Source organism: Lepisosteus platostomus, chromosome 2, assembly GCF_059453375.1.
Source record: "Lepisosteus platostomus isolate fLepPlt1 chromosome 2, fLepPlt1.hap1, whole genome shotgun sequence".
Taxonomy (NCBI): domain Eukaryota; kingdom Metazoa; phylum Chordata; class Actinopteri; order Semionotiformes; family Lepisosteidae; genus Lepisosteus; species Lepisosteus platostomus.
In genome coordinates, this window is record NC_142612.1 from 68,652,276 (window position 1) to 68,675,753 (window position 23,478).

Consider the following 23,478-nt stretch of genomic DNA (forward strand, 5'->3'; position numbering starts at 1 on the left):
TATTACCCATCAACTTCCAATTCAGTCTTAAATTATACATTTTTCACAACAATGTGCTTACTGCAATAGTGATCACCTGCTACACTGTCTGTTACACACAAGAGCTTGATTCAGTAAAGAACACTGACCACAGTGTGTATTTCTTCGAGAATTTTGACTTGTGAAAATAATACTTTGCAAGTAGTATCATTTACAATATATTCTATGTATTTATTAGTCTTACTCACCTAATAGATAAATCACATATTTTGCCTGTTTACAAGACATATTTACCAGTATTATTCTTAATACATTATAGACTTTAGAAAAGGTTAGAGCAAGAAAGAGGACAGGAAAAAAAACTAATGAATAAGCCCGAGTTATTTTTAAAAATTAGTTGAACAATTTTTATGTAAAAGGTTAAATGAATTTCTCTTACTTTGTTGGGAAAGCAAAATTTGTGCAGTGACATTACTGCCATTTTTCACTCATCAACATTCCTCTTCTCACACAATGGTTTTGAACATCCTTTATCATTTAGGTGGCTACTAACTATAAAAAGATGTCCCTTTTTACGCTCATCATATTGTAAATGACTTTTCACTGAATTAAAGATTTTGGAATGGCCAAATTAATCATTTTTTAATTAGGAACTGGCAAGTAATAATTAACATAAACCTTTCAAATGAGTGAATTTCTCCTCCATTATAAAAATCTATTATCCAAACTGGCAAAAAAAAAGAATATTGAATGTACTATTTATGTTCAGTAATCCAGGCTAATTTGTTCTGAAAAGAGAAACTGAACAAAGTATAAACTCCATGCTAAAAACGACTGTTGGTGAAACTCTGCTTGTTTGGTAGTGTTTTGCTGGTAAAATATCACACCTAAACAAGAAAGTAGGATGAACACCAAACCTATTAAAGATCTTATTTGGAGTAACACCCCAAAAATAATCAAGAGCAATCATATACATTCTTAGACAGTTCACTTTACGTGCGTCATTAACAACAAAATGTAATTCCTCAAGGTAACCTTCTGATTAGTATCTAAAATGAGCTATCCTTACGGCAGTAAATGTTTTACCAAATGAAACTGATAAAGATGTGTCTTTATAAGTTAAATCAGGTAGACATTACCTCTAATGACTATGGAATCCATCAATCTATTATAAACTGATGCTGCAAAGTCATCTTGATGGACAGTTACGGAGCAACTATTCACTATATTTGACTGTACAGTATTCTAATACTTGTGTAATATACTGTATAATATTTATGTGCTGAAAAGCTTTTGTTAACAAAACATTGCGAATAAACTTTGATGTAATATTCAGGTGTGGATGTAAAACACTGGCCTTGGGTTTTTTTTTTTATTAAAGCAAAACTCAGATGAGCTTCTTTTTAAAGCCACAGCTGGAATAGGGAAGATAATTAAAAAAAAAAGATGCAATACCTGCTTTTCTGTCTTGGCACAGATGGCCACACAGTGATTAACTGTTAATCTTCATCAAAGACTAACATTCATGAAATAACGCCAGCCCACAGCGAACAGTGAAATATTGCTAGTCCTAGTATATTTTGCTTTTTATACATATTGTAAATCAGAAGGTAGACGGTGCATATGTGCTGCATTAAAATACTTTAAAAGGCGAGTCCATATCTCATGGAAGAAAGAGACCATTAACTTTAAAACTTATTCTATAGGCAAAAAAAGCACTACAAAGGCATCCGTTTAAATTAGGTATTTCATAGCTATACATTAGATGTTAAACTGTTTCATCATACAAGCAAAACCCTTGGTATACAAGTCTAATACCTCTAATTACCCTTGGTTGGAATCTCTGGTACAGTAGCTAGGAAAGTGCTGCTAAGACACTTGTACAGTATGTCACCACTAGGCCAGAAAATGCTCATTGATTACAATCAACACAAACCGAGAAGGTAAAAAGCATCTAGAGCTGTTAGAAAAGGATTCTGTCAACTTTCAATTTAAATTATAATTTTTTTAAAGATAAGGGCACTCCAGATGATATAAAGGCATTACAGTGTTTTATTGAACAGAACTTGGACACACATTTGAAAATGCACTACTGAGTCTCCATATAATTTCTGGGAATATGGAGTTATTCATCACATTAGTTATAATTCTAAGGAATTCAAACTGGATGGTTCCCAGAAAGACCGGGTTGCTCTAAAAAATACCCTGAAGTGCATAACTTGTCAAGTACACAGACATCAACAGAACGGACTTTACTCCAGCAGAGCTACAGTGGAAACCCCACTGTTTTTAAGAAACATTGCTTGAGTTGTATATTCTCCATAGCTATTCAATTAAACAAATCTGAAAAAAAAGAATAAATTCAAGTTAAAAAAGGAAAAGAAGCCTTTAAGGTCAAACACAACCGGTTATCTCTCTCCTGTCCAGTCATTGTAGAACACATCAACACATCTGGGACAGCAGTTATTTCAAGAGGAGGATAGGATTCGGCATGTATGGAATATGTTCAAGGTTTTCATTATGATTTAAAAGCAGTCCAAGCTTGCCAAAGTGATTTTACACTAATTTAGGCAATTACATGTGGATTTCAGGGATTTGATGAGCTTACAATATGTAAGAGAGGAACACAGACTTCCACTTCTCTAAGTAACGGCACTGTACAAGAGCTAAAAGCTTTTCTTTCATCCAGTTACAGCAGTGTCTCAGTTTACTGTAGTCAATATTATTGCACTGTTCAGAAGTGCAGCATCTTCAGTGCTGAACCCATTAAAAACCAGATTTGCTCTAGACAACTGCAAGAATTACTTTAATTAGACAATAATAATTCACCCCTGTCTAAAAAAAAGACAGTATCAACATACCTGCAACCTTAAAAAGATTGTAGGGTGCCCAGGAAACACACAAAACAAACACGTTAAGAAAGATGGCTTTATAAAAATTGTGGTGAAAAAACTGCATTTTACAGGGCAGACACATCCAACACCAGATAGTTTATAAAACAGGACTGTCCCAAGTCAAACATTTTTAAAATCAGTCATGCACATTGTTATCCGATTCACATCTAACAAAGTTCAGTGGAAAAAAAAAAATGCCCTGCAGACTTTTTTTTTTTTTAAGAGTGGAAAGTGGCTCGTCTTTCGTCTCTTTATGAGGTTACTAGAGATGCAATAGAAGCTAAGCAGTTTTACAGAGGAAACAGAAGCTTCTTCTTCAAAGTCCTTGACATACCTATTGACAGCATATAAATACCTGTCCATTCCTCTCCTATTCCTACCAGCTGTCTCATCCTAGGATGCGTTGCAAGTCAGCAAGACCCAGCAACTCTGCCATCCAAGAACAAAAGGAGGAGATGGAAAGTGAACGAGTAGCAGAAGACACGCATAATAACGATTACGAATGGAATAAAAACACAAATATGTAAAATCATTAACATTTAATACAAAAAAATGTTCTCTGAGGTGAAAGTTGTCAACTTTCTGCCAAACAAAACTATTGGTCTATTTGTATGATTCTGGCATGCTGGGTAACTTGTGAGGTCTGGCGCAACAACTATAGGCACAGGTATAATGCACACTGTGCTAATAACTATTTTTGTAACAGGTCTTTTAATTTTATTGCATGCATACTTTTTTTATCATTACAATGTTATACTCTTGTTCTGTTAATCTCCTTCAGTGAATAACATGCCAAAATATAAAAGTACAAAATCTCTGTTTTGGCATTATGCACATTAACATTCATAACGACACATACTAAAAGGTAAAATATCTAGTATAGACTACCTAAGTGTACAATACAAATAGAATCTGAAATCCAAACAAAAATGTCAGCTTTTTCCCTCCATTGGCTTTAATCCCTGATTTAGTTTACCACCCTTAATATAGTATTGTACAGTATACCTATGCAGGAACTAAAAACATACAGTACTTTAAACTTTAAAAGTAATTACAAACCCAGAAGATGTGCCACTGGTATAGCAAATAGTTCTGTATGCATTATAAAATTTGAGTAAGGAATTAACAAAACCTCAAATATGATACTGGGTTTACATTTTACTTGCATTCTAAGGAATTTTGAGATTCCCATCAACTCCATGAAAGCCTGCAATGTCCCAGATGCAGATTATATTGATATTGATGGAAAGAGGAAAACTTCTCAAAGTAAATAGGTAGTACTTAAGAAAATGAAACGCATATACAGTACTACTTTTGAACTAAATCCCTCATAATCAGGGATTAAAAAAAACCCTGAACAAGGTTCAATATCAATATAAGGCACAATGTTTCTGAAAGAGGAGAAACAAAAACTAGATGCCTTTCTTCTATATGTGTGCATTTATTTTCATATGGAAGACATAAGCAACTGAGAGTAGCAACAGGTTAAATGTGCCCCTGTTTTGTTCCTCTTCACAGACAGCTGGCTTCACAGGCTTCTCAGCAGCTAATATCGAGGTTAAGCAGGCTCAGAGTGTAGGCTTACTGCACCTCTTAAATACATTCTGATGCTGGGGTCTGGGCATTACTGACCAACTGCTCCAGTCTGCATCACCATGACACCAGGGACACCGCACAGAGTTCCAACAGCCTTCACTAAAACCAAGGACAGTCCGCAAAAATGGGAAAAACGAAAAACACAGGGCCCTGCGTGACTCTACCGTTATTTCTGAACAAAACTGTACCGCCTGTAAAAAAAGACAACTGTGTGAAGAGATGTAGGATTTGTACCTTGGCTTGAAATTTGGGGTTACCCGATAGAAAAGGCCTTTCACAACAAACCCACAACTACTGTAGATGCACAAACTGTAATCTATCAGAATAACAATGGTCTACTCCCTCCAACACTCCGTCGGGCAATCAGCCATTTCCAGTTAGACAGGTTATCCGTGTCTCAGGTTGCAGGCTTGTTCTCGTCTGGCTGGGGTGTGCAGCCTCTATGCTGCCACCCCTCCCAGAATACACTCCAGTAGCCAGGAGAAAGCACTGCTTCGGCCTCTTCTCCAATTGCCACCTCATCACACAGCTGGAACTGATGCCATCATGCAACACAAATTACTCACCTTCCTTTGAGCATCTGGCCCACATCTACGGTTTAAACATTGTTTGAATCACAGAAATGGAAAGCCGTAACGGCATTAGATCTGGGTTAATCCAAGGAGGCCAATTTAACTCTTATTGATTCATTTCTCAGAAAATTGTCCTCCTCTCTGCTTCCAGCTTCCCTTGCGACTGCCGGAATTCTGCGTTATCAGATTGACTCCCAGGCTGATATAAACCCAGACTGCAGAAGCTGTAATTGACTTATAAATGGGAAGCTAATTTAAAACATTTGATGCCAAACCATTACCTTATTCCATCACACACACATCTAAATTACCCCATGTCACCGTGGTGTACTCAAACGTGAGCAGCATGACTCCATTGATGCCAGCTACTTCGTCTTAAAAATTTGACTGCAAACAGTGAAGCTGATAAGAAACAAGAATAAGGCATGCTACCCGGTCACTATCTTTCGTACTATTAGATACCACACCCAAATCCATTAACAGTCATGTGGCCACAACAAAGGAGGACTGGGACTGTAATGCATTGGCAGATTCATTGGCAGGAGAAGAATGAGAAGCTTCTAAAAAAAAAAAAAAAAAAAAAAAAAAAAGACTTTAATGAAGCTTTAAAAACTCAAAGAGTCGAAAAAGTCAGAGAAAAGTTAAATCCAGAGATCACTAACCAGGCTGACTTGCAAAACATTTTAAAACACAGAATTAGAGAACGGAGAGCCGAGGACCTGTAGCCAAGCAGCAGAAGGAGACCGGCAAAGTATTCCAAGTGAAAATGTGGAACCCACACAGGAAAACCACATGGCAGTCAAACCACCTCCAGACAGCACTACCATGCCATGGGCTAACTCCCTTTATGAATATTCCTTATAAGCTGTTGACTCAAAATAATCACATTACAGATATGTTTTTTTTTTAAATTGTAAAACCGGTACTGGGTGGGGTGTTTTACGGCCACAGCTTACTTAAAAGCAGTCCTTAAAGGTAATAAATCCCCTCTAGTCAGATAATACCGAGCATGGATTCTTTAATCTCCTGGGAACAATTTGGTGGTTGAAAGATGTATTTTAAGTTTGTCTGTTCGTTATATAAACCAGCACATAAACCAGACACACAGCACATGAACTGGTATTTAATGACCAGTAATAACAACAGAAGTGCGTTTTGAGAATCCATCAGTGTACATCCAACTTTCGCCCACAGATCCCTGAAACGGACTTTTACATACGCAGAAGTGGACTGAAATCTTAATGAGGAGAAATAGCACTCTTTTGTACAACTAATGCTAAACAGTCTCTTACAAAGATGCAGCCAAAAAAACCTACAAATGTTAGGAATACATTTTCTTAAATGTAGTCCAAGTCCCTTCAGTGCCTAATACCCAAGAGATTTTGGTTAATCAAAGAGGACTCGAATGGTTAAGGTGGGGTGAAGGTTAAGACTTGCTCCAGTTTCTTCTCCCACAGAAGATCTCATCGCCACATTAGCTCCTGATCATCTTCTAATAAGTTCCAGCCTAAAACACAGTTTGGCCACCTGGTCTCCACTAAAACTAGGCTGATGTATAAAATATCACTGCAGCTGTGCAAACACCTTAGTACCCCCTTTTATCTAGCCATCCCAGACATACTGCTGGCTGAAATTTGTCTCTTTCTAACACTGGGGGCATTAATTATTACCGACATCTTAACGACAGCCAGCAAGTAAGAATATCTTCCTCATCATCATGAGAAGACACAATGTATTCACAAAAATGAGAATTTACAAAGGCATTGAAAGCTATAAATAATGCAAGATCACAGTGAATTTTATCAAGTGACCCTGATAAAGACTAAAATACAATTTTTCACTACTTTAACACGATTCCCCACTAACTTAAATGAGAAGTAAAATATTAAAAGCAATCATGAAAGGATTTGAGTAAGCTTTAAAAATTACAATAGAAGGTCACAGAGAACATGAATTAATGCAACCCAAGAAAAAGTCACGATTCACTTCCTACAATAAGTCACTGTTAACATCAATATCCAGGACCATGACAAGAAGCTTGTCAAAACAAACCCTTTTAAAAATTAAAAATGTCCTCTAAAACAAATGCAGGATTTAAAGTGTATGGAAATTGCTATAACTTATGGAGACGGATTTAAAAGAATACTTAATGGAGTCTGCATGTTTATTAAAAATTGTAGGCAATCTCCCACCTACCTCTCCCTGATATCCTGTTTTTGAAAAAACAGCTGCATGTAGTGCCCACACGTGGTACAATCGGTTATCTTTGTACATCACGATTCCCTGGCTGGAGGGCACTTAATGCGACGCTTCTCTCATTTATTCCCTGAATTATCTTTGAACATTATGCATTAAAACAGTAATAAACAAGAGCTCATGGTCATACACGGCAATTAGCAGACTATATCTCCATTCATTTCCAAAGTGCACAATGACATAACTTATTCTAATTTATTCCTCCACTTTCTCTTTCTGTAATAACAACAGGACTATCTGAGCAGACAAAGGCAAATACATGTATGCTTCTTCATAACCAAAACTTCCCGGGCAGTTGTTCTGCATGTCGAACCCAGATCACAGTACACAACGCCAGGCTCAGGGCCCCTAATCACATGACTCTACCCCCCCAGGCTCCTTTTAGGCCTCAGTTAGGCCAGGCACTTCCCTCTCCAAGCGGCTCTCATTCCCAACAATGACATTCCTCCTGTTCAGAGCTGCTGAACATGTATTATTGTAATGCATTTAGATGTTAAAAAACTGAATGGTTAAAGCCTTCACTTATAGACAAAAGGCTATAAGCAAAATGTTTAATTTTCAATTTCAACTTCAATTCTAAAATATGTAAACTACACAGAACAACAGTGCTATGTGGCACAGATTAATTCAACCGCAAAACAATATTTCAACAGACCACATGAACTATGAACTGACCTTATCTGAGAAACTATTTTTGCAGAATTTACTGTGGAATTCTCAAAATGTTAATCCATCTAGTGTTTTCTGTACATTTAAAAGAACTTGGCATTTACCCATAGATTATTGGCAAACTGGTCTGCTTAAGATTTATACCCACCTTACTAATAAAGAGAGTTTCCCGCATTTGTGATGATCGAATTAAAAACTACAGATTTGACTTTGGTCCAATGATACATTTTCTAAAGATACAGTGTATTTCTTCTGTTTCAAAGGTAGAATAAATTAGAGGAATACAGTTCTGATATCCATAATAGCTTCACTTCAAGTGAAATATACAAGAAGTAACTCATTCACTTAGCTGTTCTAAACACAAGAGCACATCAAATTACAGTTTATTCAAAACAATTTACAAAATAACACTCATTTGCTTATTGAGCAAAATGCAAAATGGAATTCTCTTTCCTTGAAATGGACTCTTAGTACATGGCACACTTAATATTACATTCACTTTGTGAGGAAAAGAATGACAGACTGCATCTTTGTCAGCAATGCTGTTTTTGTCAAAGGAAGGCAATTTCTGTATCACAGTCATACATGTGACTGAAGAACCCAGGCTGAAAAATATACTACAGCAACAATGAAGACTGTTCCATTTTTCTATTTTGTGCTTTCAAACACAACACTCACAAAACATGATTCATTAAAAACTGCCGCTCTTCTGAAATCCCTAAATTAAGTCACTTAATTAAGAAAGAGGAACAGCAATCTAAGTCCAGAATAAAATTCAAGTGGTACTGGTCAAATCAGGTCGGAAGCTGAATGGGCTGGGAAGTCCACTCTCAGCTCGAGTAACAATGAAAATAAGACAAAAACTGAAATGTGATAAACAAAATTCCACTGACACCCACACAAGTGATTCAGTTTGATTTTGGCGATTTTTTTTCGCCCGATTTACGCCGTGAATCTTAATAAGTGCATTCTTCCCATTTCTCATTCCTCATTCTAGGGGCTTAAAGTCTAAGAGGCCCATATGGCAAAACATCCTGCTAGTCCTCCATACATGCCCCCGAGCCAGCCACCTCCCTCTCCTCTGTCTCGGCCGTCTGACGCGGCAGCTCGGCGCCCCCTGTGGCGGTCTCCCGTGCTCTTTCGGTGCTCGTTTGATATAAAGCTGAATGAAGCTTCGCCTCTCCCCCTTCCCACTGCTTTCTCACACACTGGGGCTACACAGACCCCCCCTCCCTGCCCTGTCTGCGTGAGCCACCACAGTCAGCCAGGCCCCTTCTCTCTGCATAAAGGCTCCTGTGTTCCCAAGCCTAATTCCCTGCCAAACCCCACAAGATTGGGTTCCCTCCTGCTCGGGGGGGGGGGGCAGCTGTCGGTGCCATGAGTGAAACAACCCCTCCCAGCACTTGCCTTCCCTGCAAGGGAGTCACAACCCAAGGGCCAAGCAGGCTCTCACATGATACAGCAGCTCTCAAGTCTCGTCTGTCACAACCAGAGCACAGGGGTTCAGGTCTACACAACACTCACAAGATACACAATACAAAAATGATTAAGTCCAGCACGTATGTATTGTTTCTTCTATTGTGGCATGTGGACATTTGAAGCCTTTAATTAGCACGGTGCACACAATCAAGTAGGTTATCCGTCACAGACGTCTGAGATTCCTAAAATACTGTACTCTACTGCGCCAAGAATTTGTCTTATGAGCACATCTGTCCTTTTAACTTCAATGTGCTGCAGGTTTGCACAGTCCTGTTTACTTTCCCATAAAAAATATACAATTAGTCCCTTGCAAGAACAGTAAACTAAAAATGGCCTAGACAGACAAATATGAAACTGAAGTAAGTGTCAAGTGTTTTTAATAAATTTAAAAAAATGAATCTAAAAAGAAAGATGCCAGTAACGGCTTACCCAATTAGCTTCAAACTTCGGTTGCTACAAAAGAAAAATGTAATTTTTACAGTTACAAGAACACAAAAAGATTTAGGCCACAACCTAAACAGCTGCACTCTGCTTATGTTTAATCAGAGCAAAAACGGGGTTTTTTAACAGAAGCATGCATTTCAAGAACAAGAGTACTACAAACAGAATGATAGCTGGTGTACCATATTAAAGAGCTTCAGAGATTATCCATTCTCAAACATGACTGCAACACTAATCAATGCTTCCCTGCTCTGTAAGCTACAGGAAATCCTGGCCGCTGCAGTGGTTTCCTTATTACTTCCTATATCCCTGCGTACGAGGCCCCGAGGAAACCCCAGATCAGCTGGGATAGACACAAACCACAACAAAGCCTGCTGAACCCTGCACACACCCACATCCAATAGTATGAGGAAAAGTAACCTAGCTTCTGGGGATCCAAACGGGGTCTATCAGAAAAGCCTGGAAGTATTTCTTTGCTAAAAAAAAAAAAAGAACTTGACATTCACTATTTTTATTAAGCATCGCAAAACATCAGTTTATATACTAAGTTTGATACTCTTGAGTTTAAATTGAAATATTTTTTGGCACAGACGGAGGCCTCCTTATTGACAGTGCTGTTTTATGAAGGACTCTAAAACACAATTAATGCGAGATATACTGTACTACACACACAACAAGCAAATATGACCCCTGGGTTTTTTTTTTTATCAGATAGCTCTACTGAGTACTAAGGTAATTAAACTAAAAAGTGTCTACCAGTTGCTAACTTTTGATTACAAGTATATCAGCACCTTATATCTTATAGGCTAAGGGATAGGCTAAGCAGTGCCTGGCCATTTCTAGAATGGCAGACCTCCAAGGAAAACCAAGTTGGTGCCATTTTTGCAAGTAGTGTAGGTAGTTCTCTTCACTCTGGACTACAATTTCCCAGCCACTGCCCTGATACGGAGACTAGACCCTGGGTTGTTTGAGGCACTTTCCTTCAAACGAGATGTTAAACCAAGGACCTCGTTTAATGTCGTTAGTGACAGTAGTGAAAAGAGTAGGGACGCCATTATTACCACACACTCCTTCCAAAGCAATAAAACCTCTCCGTTGCCGTCATAGCTTCTGGCAATATTCAACTTGTATTAAGAACTTACAGAGATGAGGATTTCAGATCATCATGTCATCATAAGTGAAACCTACCTGCTCACCCGGAAAGATTACGAAGCTATAATACTGTAATGCACATCTGTATGCTGTATGAGCAGAAACACTGAACTGCATCAAAGAGGTACAGAAGTGTACTATTTTGCACCATTATAAATTACAAGAGTATTTTTGCTCTTAAAAATAGAAAAAGTTTTTTTCTAAACTGAATCAGCTCAAATTTCAGTTACATGTTACGTGTTCTTGAATTCAATGTAACCTTTCAAGACTAAAAGAACCAAGCATTCTGTGAAAAAGTACAATGTGATTTGACTTAAGCTATTACGAGCTCTTAGAGCAACAGGGGTTAGGTTGAAATAGGCGACTCAGGATTTCACAGCAGACCCTATACCAAGCTTATAAATACAGCCGGGAGCAGCTTAAGCATTTTAACTAGATCTTATGGGGGGGAAACATCTGAATTTCAAACAACATTTAAACAAGCTAGATTACTTACTAGCTAAAATTAAATGGCTTACTTTCTTATTATTATCCCTGCAGAAATCTAACAGTTGATTAGGTACAAAAACCAAAGTAAAAAAACCTTTAACCTTTTAACAGGTTCCTATATGTTTCATTTGGGATACTCAACCACTACACACTAGAACCTCTTCAGCTCCTCAAGACTGCCAGTCTGAGCTTGGTGTGCTTTCTTTAGTGCATACTCTTAACACACTGATCGTATTCCACCAGCCACTGGGTCACCTGGTTTGATTTTACCCTTGTATTGTAACAGTATACCTAGTGATCTGACAAGTCCTCAGTTCTAACGAGCACACCAGGACCTCCGGATGCACAACAACCCTAAAGCAGAACAGATAAGCCAATATCAGCAATGGCATTCCTTCCTATTCCCATCATACCATTGGCAAGGCTGTCCATAAACTTCACTATCAATTTCCCGTTTCATCTAACCACATATTTCGACTCGTAAGGCAGTAAGGTACTATTCGGCGTACTCATGTCTTTTTTTATTCAGTTTGCCATGGAACCCCCTAGCAGACCCCTGAACTCACGAGGTCAGCCTCGATGGGTTGTCTTGGAAGACACTGTATGCCGATGGTGCCACAATATTGTGGTGTACCATATCCTGATGATGCCAGCATTTTTTTTTTGAAGATTCCCAGTTCCCATTCTTGGATACAAGTTATCCATTTAAACCACTTTTCTGAGCTCACATGGAGGTAAAACTAAGTCCTCTTTCTGGCGGGGTAGTAACCACCCTATCACCCTTAGACTTCTTAACAGTACAATCCGAAGCTGAAAACTGATATTTTATCATTAGCACTAGAGTTGTCGTGGCTAATAAATGTTACTGTAGAATTTTAGACAGTTCTGCCATGTTCCACATGACGATGTGGTACTGAGCGTTCTTCCTTTGAATTCTGCCTCTTTGCATGCCAACTGCAGTCAAGCTGACTTCCAGGAGTTTTTTTCTAATCTTCCGAGGCTTTCTGAAACTAAACAATGGCTAAAATCACCAGATAATTAATGTACAGCCTTTATTACAGAGTACGAATACATCTGAACATTGTGTATTTAGGAATACTTTTTTCTACTGATAGTTCTATATTCAGTAAGCCTTTTCAGACATCTATGAAAACCCTTCACGTAGCCTACACCTGCAGATTCTTTGGAAAATCAACTTTAAGGTTGAGGTCATCAAGGGTATCAACTTATTGTCAAAGTAATGCAATTATGGAACCGAGATATTCACATTCCTTCAAAAGCAAAATTAAGATGACTTGATACTTTTGAGGTTGTTGGCATATTACTTCTTATAACTTACCAGCAATAAGGGCAGGAAATGCTCTGAAAGTTGTAAGGCACTTATTAGAATTAAGACCTTTGAGATCACTTGAAATGTTGTGCAGTTCTTTCTGATTACTTAAGACTGTGACAATATGCTGTATCAGATTGAAACTAGAAAAAAAACCGCACTTCATTAACCATTTATGAAAACAAATCTCAAAAGAATTTTTAGATGTCAGATACCCGTGGCAAACATTACTAGTACACATAACCAGAACTGATCTGACAAACACCATCCTCCAGGAACTTATGTGGGGAAATTACCTTTCAATGATGGGCCGCCTCCTAGTACAAAACCCTTGGCATGATGAGCATTGTCATTTGTGGGCCCTATCTCTTTTTTAACAGAAAACCTCATATTTCATTGCTCTGTTTTTTTACAGCCAAAAAGTTCTTGAACATCTTGAGCGGGTGTCCATATTGTATTTTTTATATGACGTCGGGCAACTCATTGGCATCTCTCAGTCCTTTACTTATGACTTTTATGGAATGCCCAGTATTCTGATCTTGAATAAAGCTCCTAAATTTTTGCACATTCAATCCAGTGAAAGAAATTGAACCGTGGTGAAGTGCGATCCAGACATTTCAGGCCAAGGCAAACCACCGATTCTAGAGATCTCTGCCACATGACACTATACCCAGCAGGACACTGTTTTGAATGACTATTGTAAAGACAGACAGAAAGGAGTTGAAAAACTCTTTTACAACCTAAACAAAATGTCCAACTAAACCATGTGCAAGACTGCAAGATTTTTTCCTCATAACCTCATGAATACACATTTACTGTATAATTCAATTCAGGTTTTATTTGGCCAATTTATGAACTCTATGAACATGAATTGTTGCATCTTAAAATCTGTAATTGCTTTCGATAGGACTCTTACCTTTACACGGATTTATTACAAAAACAGTGCAAGACAAAATTAGATTTAAGCAAAAAATAAGGCATTCAGCCCCTTTAAAGACGTTTAAAAGGACATTAACATAAACAAATACATTTACATATAACTTAAATCTCTAAGCTTCTAACTTTCAGAATTTAAACAAAAAAAGTAGCTTTAAAGAAGAATATAAAACTGAAGAGCAACTGAAGAGGTTTCATTAAACACACTCATAAACTAAACCTAACTAAAAGATGATATTTAATGAGGTCAGTATACATAACACTTTGCTTTTATTTGTTCCTTAATAATAAGGAATAATAATTCCTTAACAAGTATCCAAGAACTGAAATCTGGTATAATGGGGGGAAAAAAAAAAAAAAAAAAAAACTACAGCTGTACTGTTACAGGAAGAGTCCAGTTACCACAGTAAGAATAGGGCACCACATAAAAATACTTTACACCTCCACACACTACAATTTTCTTCCTTGTTTTTACCGACGTAAAGCAGGCGACAGTCTTTGAGGAGAGCCACCGTGAATTGCTATTGTAAACCCCAGGGGACAGTCTCTTCACCCCCTGCTCAGCTGCAAACCCCATTAAGGTCCTACAGGAAAGCTCAAGGCACGCATTCTAAGGAAACTTGCTAAATGAGGAGCAAAACATCCAAAGGCATTCTGCTTGCGGTGCGTTTCTATGGTGTAGTGCGTTTAGACGGCAGCGTAAATGACACGGCGAAGGGCCGCGGGGCGCTCAGATCAGAAGGAGGGTGCAGTCAGATGGGTTTCCGCTGCAGTGCGAGTGACGAGGCCAGAGCAAGCCAGGCACTGCACTTTCAGACTCCAGCTCTGCCTGGCACGCCCCCAGACCGGAGAGACGCGCACAGCGGCGCGGTCCTGCCTCCTCAATGCGAGACGCGCTCGGGTGTCCCGTAGAACAACGCTGAGGAATCTCAGAATCTCCCCCTGGAGAGCGCGTGCGGCGCTCTGCAAACGAGCGCCAATCTCCTCTCAACAGTTTGTAAATAGTACAGCAGACATAACAACACATAGGATACTAAATCTAAACAGGAAAGTTATAATTCATGGTAGCAGAAGCCAAAGCAAACAACTCCTTGAACTACTCCTGCTGACTAAAAAAAAAAAATCGTTGCCCAGATATGAAAAGCCTTCAACTCGAAGTTTAAATATAGTAAGTGCACTTTTTTAGAAGAAGTGAGGCATTATGTACTTTGTGGAAAAACTGGCGAGGGAAGGTCTCTAGAGAAAAACCTTCAGAACTCTTTACATCTTTACAATGTTTCACACAAAGAACCATTATTAACAGCTATCTTACAAACTCACACAACACTGCTGTTGCTTCACCCATTCCTGCAAGATAACCACTGCCTCAGAAAAACTAAATGGTGCACAATCGGTGCATTTTTCTTTTTCTTAATATTTTACTAGTCAGGCTCAGAGATAAGGAAGGCCTGGGAGTGACCGAGCAAACCAGAACACCTGTTTCAATAGCTTTCCATTTAATTACTGCCAGAAGCAAATTCCACTATCTTTACAACAAACTCAGTGCAGCAGATGTACAGACAGCAGTGAGTAGACATTGGTCTCAATGTCAGACAGCACTCTATGCAAGTTTAAAAGATTGAATGGGGAGACAAACGGCATATATTCTGAAGAATGAATAAAATAAAAGATCATACATTTCTGAATTGTACATGTATTTTCCTAACTAACACAAATAACACTTTACCTATGTAAAAAAAAGGACCCCCAATTACACAGTTGTAGCATGAGACATGACTGTATGCACTGTATACATGCAATAAGTCAATCTACTGGTCCTACTCAATCCTTAACAGCACTATCACTGTTACATGCAGAACGACTGAACTTTCTCTACAACATAAGAACTGTTTCTCTGTTAATGCAAACGCAAAACTGTCCTTTAAATAAACATGGAGGAACTGCAATCATTCATTACAGCTACAGACTGCAGTGCTTTGGGGAGTCCTGAAGGCTTGCAGTGACCTGGATTAGAAAGACCACACTGTGTTTATGGATTCCAAGTATTAAGCACTAATCTCCAGGATTAGCAAAGTAGGTGTTTTTGGGTATTTCTGGTGGGCAACAGAGGGGAAGCAAATTCAGATACTTCTCGAACAGCTGTCAACCACAGTACATGCATGCACTTGCACAGTACTCTTTGCTGGGCTTTTACGTGCCAAAACAGCTGTTGCAAACTGTTGTTTCAATGTTTTTTTTCCCCTTAAAGCCCATTTTTGTTCCTATTAGTCTTCTAATCCTTGTTCAGTAATTTCTCATTAAACCAAGAGCATGGAAGACAGGAGGGTGCACTCCCTTGAAATCTAAAAATAAAGGAAAAGCACCACAGTTCATCCACTGTGAAGTGGTGTGACTAGGAAATTCAGTACCACCTTCGATGAGCCCAAGGTTTCAACAGAGGATCAATGAGGTTACCTCTCTGCGCTACTACTGTAAGGCTCCTGTTCAGCCACGCTGGCCCCACTGTTAAACAGACAACCCGAGTTGACTCGGTTCCGCAGGAATCAATGGCTATATCCTCGGATAAAAAAATAAAAAAAAGACTTTCTACTTTGGAAATTAGAATTAGGGAACACTAACTTCTGCTTGGGACATGGGACACTAACGTGGGACACCAAATGGCCACAAAATTAAAAGAACACGGGTCAAGGTCAGTTTGGGTCTGGGTATGGCTTCTGCACTTCCGATTGCATTGCTGGACTCTCAGGGACACTTTTTGAAGAAAGTGGTCACCTAATTTTCCTATATCACCAACTCTTCTCTCATTGGCAGTTCTAAGTTATCTAGGAGTCCCCTGCTGGACTATGTTCCTGCAGGACCAGGCAGGAAGTAATACTAGTCTACGGCACTGAATTATCTGGCCTCACAACACTTCGTGCAGATCGCTGGCTGGTGCTCAATGTTTGACACCGGGGATAAAGATGTGAGAGAGGCTGGCAAGCTGGTTCCCATTCCGTCTGCGAAACAGCCAGCCGACGTGCCCGGGGGAAAGCTGACACTGCGGAGAGAACAGCTGGCCTTCCTCATACAGCACCCAGCTCTGCCTCCGCTGCCAGCCTGCCTCTCACGATCAACAGCGCCGGAGGAGGAGGAGGAGGAGGAGGAGGCGGCATTTGAGCTCCAGAGCCCGACCTGCCTTGCAGCTGTCACCACGGAGCAGCTCACAAACGGAGCGAGCCCGAAACTGAAGGGCACGGTTTTTTTTTTTCCTTTCCATTCTACGTGTAACATAAGTCACAGTCAAAAAAACCTGGTAACATTTTCCCTTACAACAATCTTTTCACCAACATGTCAAAAAAATTCCATTACAGCGCTGGCGAAGTAAAAGGGTGAACCGAGCGCTGCGTAAGAAGGGAGCTTTCCATCCCACTTCACACAGCACAGCTTTCATCTAATAAGGAGCACCAGCACAATTACTGGGACTGATATATTTTAGACAGCTTGCGCTTTCAACTAGCTCTGGATGGTAGGCTACTTTTGATTACAGGCCTCTTTATGTACTGAGTAATCAACTACTGTAGCAGGAACAAGGACACATCGCCGGATGAAAAATGCAGACAGCTTTCCTGCTGAAAGCAGCCATTACCAAGGACAAAAGAAAAAAAAAAGCTACAGCAGAGATGATCCCTTCCAATAAGCAAAGGCAACTAAAACGAGACTTGCTGTGCATAATTCCAAACTTTAAGTTGAATGAGAAACATTGTTATAGTAATTACGACCACAAAAATTCCACACTTAATTTGCACATGATTACATATCCCCAAAAATGATCTACAAGGAAAGAAAAACTAAAAATGATGATCCCAACCTGTGCTACTTTGATACTTCATTTTTAAACCACGCCGTTTTAAAACCGCAGCACTACACAAACACCAGCTTACATGAAACCCTTTAAGGCAGTGTTAAACGCTTCGACAGGAGATCCCATTTAACTGAAAATCCAGAATATCAAACACGCTTTTTTGGTTGGCACAAGATACTTGTGCTTCATGGTCAGGGATGAAGTCAAGAAAAAGACAGAAGGAAAATCGCGGAACAGGAAGTGGGCGGACTGACTGGATGCACGAGAGGGTGAACTGCAATGCCACATGCGCACGACTCGTTAAAATCAACTCCCGCCAGCACTGCCAGCAGCCGGTCAGCTGGAGCCACCCCCCGGCGTGGGAGAGGGTCACGGGGAGGCCACTCACCTCTGTGTCGTAGATCTCCTGCGTGTTGTCCAGCCCTTGAACCCGGATCTGCAGCCCCCTGCTTGGGCCCTTGCTGCCAGAGGCCAGGGCGGTGCTCAGGCTCTGCCCCGGCTCCAGGGTACTGATCCCCACATTGGCCTGGGCGCCCAGGCGAGTACCGGGGGTCTGCAGGACGCGATACGAGCCCTCGATCTCACCCATTGCTCACCTGCGGGCCACCGACACCCTGCGAAGACAGAGATGAGCAAAGCTAATCAAGCAGCGCGCTTAAGTCCAGTCCAGTCCCGCATCGGTTAACACCTCAGCCCCCCAAGACCGCCTTAAACAATCCACTTTCATAGCCTGCGGTTTCACACGGCGCGATTTCTCTGAACTTGTTAAAAAGGCTCCGTACGACCGCTGTCATTTCATTTTGAACTATTACTTCCCATAAAGAGCTGTTTGTTCACAGGGGGAAAAAAAAAACTTCTAGAGATGCTTTAGGGATGCAAATTACTTCGCATGAAGTTGAGAACTCGAGTTAAATGCTTCAGGGCTGTGTACCAGCTAATCTGCGAGTGCACGAGTATTCCACACAGACAACAAAGAACTACTATGAACACCAAGCAACAGAAAAAAAAAAACGCAAAATGAAACCTTAAAACTGTTGGATTCTCAATACCTGTTTGTGAAAAATGCTCCATAGAGCAATGCTGCTACTGTAGGTAGCACATCGGGATCTTCCCCTGGTATAAACTCTGATAAAGCAACCAGGAAATTCCTCAACACTGGACACAGATCAGAGCGACTGTATCACAAAGAGCCTTTCACAGTTCAACCAATCACTTACTGCTTCCCAAATACTGTTTTGGAGCCGTACCGATGGCTTGAATTCTCGACTTCTGACTCACACTTTTTAAAGGGATTCATCTGAATAAAGGTCTGTGTGGGTGAGAATACAGCATAAATGAAAAGTGCCAGCTGTGCAAAGCCACATATTTAAAACACGGCCACAGGGGAGCGATGTGAAATCTCCAGCCTCTCGTCAGTTATAGCTATTTTTGGTGAAACTGTCAGAAAAACACAAGTTCAAAATACATTTAAGGGCATAGAACAGGACAATGAATGATTTAAGCACAAAAATGAGCATGATTTAAGCATAAAAATAGCAGTTCCTTGACAGACAGCAAGACACTAACAAATCAATGCACTGAATGCAGAAAAGAACATTTCCACTGAGCACTTCTTGCTGAGCTCTGCAGCATACGGACAAAAAATGACACTTCTTTGAACGGGCACGCAAGTATCCACAAGCCAATGACAGGAGTAATAACTGAAAAGCCGCAAAAACCTAAATCCAGACTCGTCAAATGATATCGATGGTATTACAGAAACTCACACTTGCATCGTGTTTCTGGGATGCATAACTGGAAAGATTAAAAAAAAAATGTTAAAAATCCCCATGATGAAGCTAAACAAAATGTACAAACACGCTAGCTAGCATTAGCTAAAATGCGGTCACATGGAAAACCTAACTGCACGCAAGACGTGTCATTGCTTGCAGGGTCCATCTGCAGACACCTGTCCCTTTGCCTAACCTCGGAGCACGTGCCGTGCAAGGGGCATCGTGAGATTAAGCACACCTTTACTGCACCAGTAAGTTTCTCATCCAAATCACTTTCTGAACTCATTTTTAAGCGGTTTCTTATCAGGAAACGACAACCGTTTTGTTGCGAGTCCACTAACGTTTTTTTCTTGAACAGACGTGACACCTGTCAATTCTTCCTACCAAGTATCGCGGTCACTGAAGGGACTGACCAGTATGGGAGCTGCCATCCTTCTGGGGAGCCATCAGGGGTTCTACACAAAACCACGATGCAGTAGTGAAGCGGGCGTGTCTATCTGAAGCAAGCAGCCCATCCCCTACCATGCTAACAGCCTGATAAGGGAAAGTTACCGGTGCCACTCTGTGGTTTTCCTTCAGCAGGATCAAGCACCTCGTCACCTGTGTCTAAGTAATGAGGTAATTTAGTGCTTAGAATACAACAACAGTCTAACGGTTTATGTATTTAAGTCCAAATGACTCAAGTGTGTTGTGGGCAGTCATGAATGATCAATTAATCAAAGTGCCGCCAAACATGTAATCAATATTGAGAATCTGTATACTTTATTTTGCTAAAGACAGACAGAGAGCAATGTTTATCTCTCTTTGATGCTTTGTTTGGTACTCAGCCACCACAGAAGAGGTGACTGTGGTTAAGTACTGTTTATAAAATAACGTGCCCGTATCTTAAATTCAACTGACTGGAGTCAAGAAAAAAAAGCAATGATTTAAAAATCACTGTTTTAGAGTGAGATCACAGAACTTTCTTAGACAGAGGATCTTTTAGTGTTAAATCTATTTTGTACAGCAAAACGCCTTCTCTCCGAGGACTGGGAGAAAGTGTCAAAATGTCACTATTCTGGCAACGCCAATGTCAACAACACCTATTAGAGAGACAGCCCAAGTCAGACAAACACTGCTAAGGCTCTTTTAACGACAGTACTACACACTGCTAGCCTAGCAGTACTCAGAGACATGTTAAATCCTCATGTGTATGAATTACTGTAATAGTGAGAAAAAGAACAGTTCAAATAAGTCAATTTACAGGAAGCCCCTTCAAAAGACCATGTAGAGGTTATTTTGAGATCTCTTCCAAGACTTATTTTGCATTAACACCCACAAGAAAGAATAAATCACATAGGTTCAGTACTGGAAGTGAAACACCAGTATAAAAGTTGGTATTCTTTTTGTTTTTGCTTCATGTCCCAAGTCATCCTGTACACAGCAAAAGTACAGGAAGGGGGTGTTTTCACATGGCATTACATGTATTGAATCTTAAATTAAAGATCAGGAAACATCTCCAAAGACACAAGAAAACTACAATATGATACAAAAAGCAAAATACCACTGTAATACACTGAAAAAACCTTAACCCAGTACCATAATATATCCCTATATCTTTTTTGTTATTCCAGCCTATAATTTTTGATTGTCTGCATTTAATTTCTTAATTGTTAACTCGGAATCGTCAAATAATCCACAACTTAAAAACCACCTTTGGGGAACACCCAATGTCTTAGTCAGTAGTGTCAATGTCTACCTTTTGCTATTCTTATTTCACTCCAGTTGGTCGAGATACCGAGAACTGTGCCGTGGAGGTAAAAACCATCCAGCTATTTTTATAATTCCGTGTTATCGATGCAGGTCAAGGAAACTCTTCCTCATTGTGTACCGTCAGTGAAAAGCTTGCAAGTATTTTGATTGTGACAATAAAGCCGCCCTCCACCTTGTTGACTATCTGACGTCACCCCCTTCTGTTACAGTAGCAGGCCGTGTGACAACTCGGTTTGTTGACATTTTCCCGGGGTCAGTCAACGCGCATCCTGACGACTCCAGAGCAACCGGCTTCTCGGCGTGAGGGAGAAATAAACTCTCTTCAGGCTGTTTGTTTTTTCTGAAGAGAAGAAACGTGACCAAATAATCCCTCGACAGTCTCATTTTACAATACAACAATATTCACTGACATTTTTGCTTCAAGATTGTTTCCAAGACAACACGCTTCGTTTGGGCCATAACTCCACACTGTACTGTTCCCAAAAAGAGGGCACAGTGAATCATTTCTAATTCCGACTCCCATAACACGTCGACATTGCTACCCACACATTTCCGCGGAATAAAGCCCATGTCGTTCGGAGAACGGTGACCATCCTTTCACCTTTCTTTGTGTTGTCCGATCAAAACCTAGAAATCTGAACTTCGTTTGCTGAGCCAACTACAGCACATTTGCTCGCGTTTCTCCGTTACATTATCGCCGCACATTTCCTACAAACGAGACTTTAATTTAAGCAAGTTCAAAGGACACGGCCGAGCAACTATCGCTATCAACAGCAGCTTTACGGAGGAGAAAACCTATTATGCCTAGTCACGGTTGTATGATGAAGGGTTTGCTGCTGGTTTTGGATATACAGTATTACTCAAATGCGACATCTTTTAATATCACAGGAAGGCAAGTGTATCAACTTTTGGGAAACACGCAATCGCTGAAATGTTGTATTCCTGAAAACAGGTTGCGACTGGAGTAAACTTGGCGTTAAAAAAAAAACAGGTATTCGCCCATCCACTCGACTAAACCAGCTCCTTTAAAACGGGAATTTCCAAATGTGTTGAACTTTGCCCCAAAATACTAAGATTGAATTCTTAAAACGTTTGGTGTCAATAAGGTTTGAACTGAACTAAGCAGCACATCGCAATCGGTAGTTAATAATGCATGACAGAGTCGCATGGCCACGTTCCTGAAGTCTAAATTTTTGTTAAAGTCCATCCAACATTTTTGCATGTACATGTCGCTGAGATTTGATGTCAAAATATGTTTTTGTTCTAGAAGCATTATTTACTGTCGTGGTCAAATTACTATCTTAGGTAAAACAAAACATTTAATGCGAAACTTTTATTTAATAAAGGGCGGATTAAACATTAAATCTCATCTAACACATGCATTTCATTTGATCAACTTTCTTCAACTTTACGCTCAACACTGGCGCACGACTGAGATATACGATTGCTTCCGATCGTACCCGATGCAAATAAAAGTGCGAGGTGAAATCTTTTTTCTAAAACCTCAAATATATGAGCGAACAGGCAACTAACTCGGAAAAACTACGAATTTAAGTACGTTCAAAAAGTAAGCTGCAGATTTTTTCTCTTGCAAAAGCGCTCCAACACTCTGGAATTTACAAACTTGGTGGGAAACCCCTGATTACATTTTACGAGCCATAATGTTTTTTTCATGAAATAAAAATTACTGTTGAAATATAGGGACTTAAAAAAAGGTACTGGAAGAAATTAATGACGTACCTGAATTTCTGTCGCTTTATTCCTAAAAATCCCAGCGCGAGACGCTCAGACGGCCATCGCTAACACACGGCGAGCACTGCTGCGCTCTGATTGGCCAGAACCAACACCCTCCCCGATTCCCATTGGATAACCCGCGTCAGCATTGTTCCACTTGCGATAGGACAAAGATGTTACCTGCAGGAGCTCCGCGATTGGGCAAGTACAGCTGAATCCACTTTCCAGAACAATTGGCTGAAGGGAGCGCTGGTATTGACTTGCTTGGCTGGTATTGGTTCGATAAGTGATGACACAATAATCGACTATTTTATGTGCGTTACAAGAATGACAACTCGTTCCCAGAAATTCATGGGTAGAATACATTGTGTGACGAGATGAATTGATTACTTATTATTTTGCTTTCTTTAATATCAGTAAAAAACTTTGATTCTTTCTATATATTACCAGAAGAGCGTTATTGCAACTCAATGCTTGAGCATTAAAAATGTTTTAATGTATTGCGCCTTTCATAACCAAAAAGCACTTTCAACTCCACTCCATTCTTTTATTTTGCATTCTTAATAGTAAGTTAAACTGTGTTCAT

The 23,478-nt window shown here is 39.9% G+C and overlaps 1 protein-coding gene across 4 annotated transcripts in view; it reads right to left on the bottom strand.

Annotated features, from left to right (window-relative positions):
• Window positions 1–23,032, bottom strand: part of farp2 (FERM, RhoGEF and pleckstrin domain protein 2) — a 58,863-nt gene extending 35,831 nt beyond the window's left edge. For all 4 annotated transcript variants that reach the window (XM_088615570.1, XM_088615580.1, XM_088615560.1 and 1 more), the window contains exons 1-2: window positions 22,899–23,032; window positions 18,023–18,248 (exon numbers count right to left, since the gene is read on the bottom strand). In XM_088615570.1, coding sequence (XP_088471696.1) covers window positions 18,023–18,223 — 201 coding nt within the window. In that variant the 5' untranslated portion in view covers window positions 18,224–18,248; window positions 22,899–23,032. The remainder of the gene's footprint in view (window positions 1–18,022; window positions 18,249–22,898) is intronic.
• Between the last annotated feature and the right edge of the window lie 446 nt (window positions 23,033–23,478).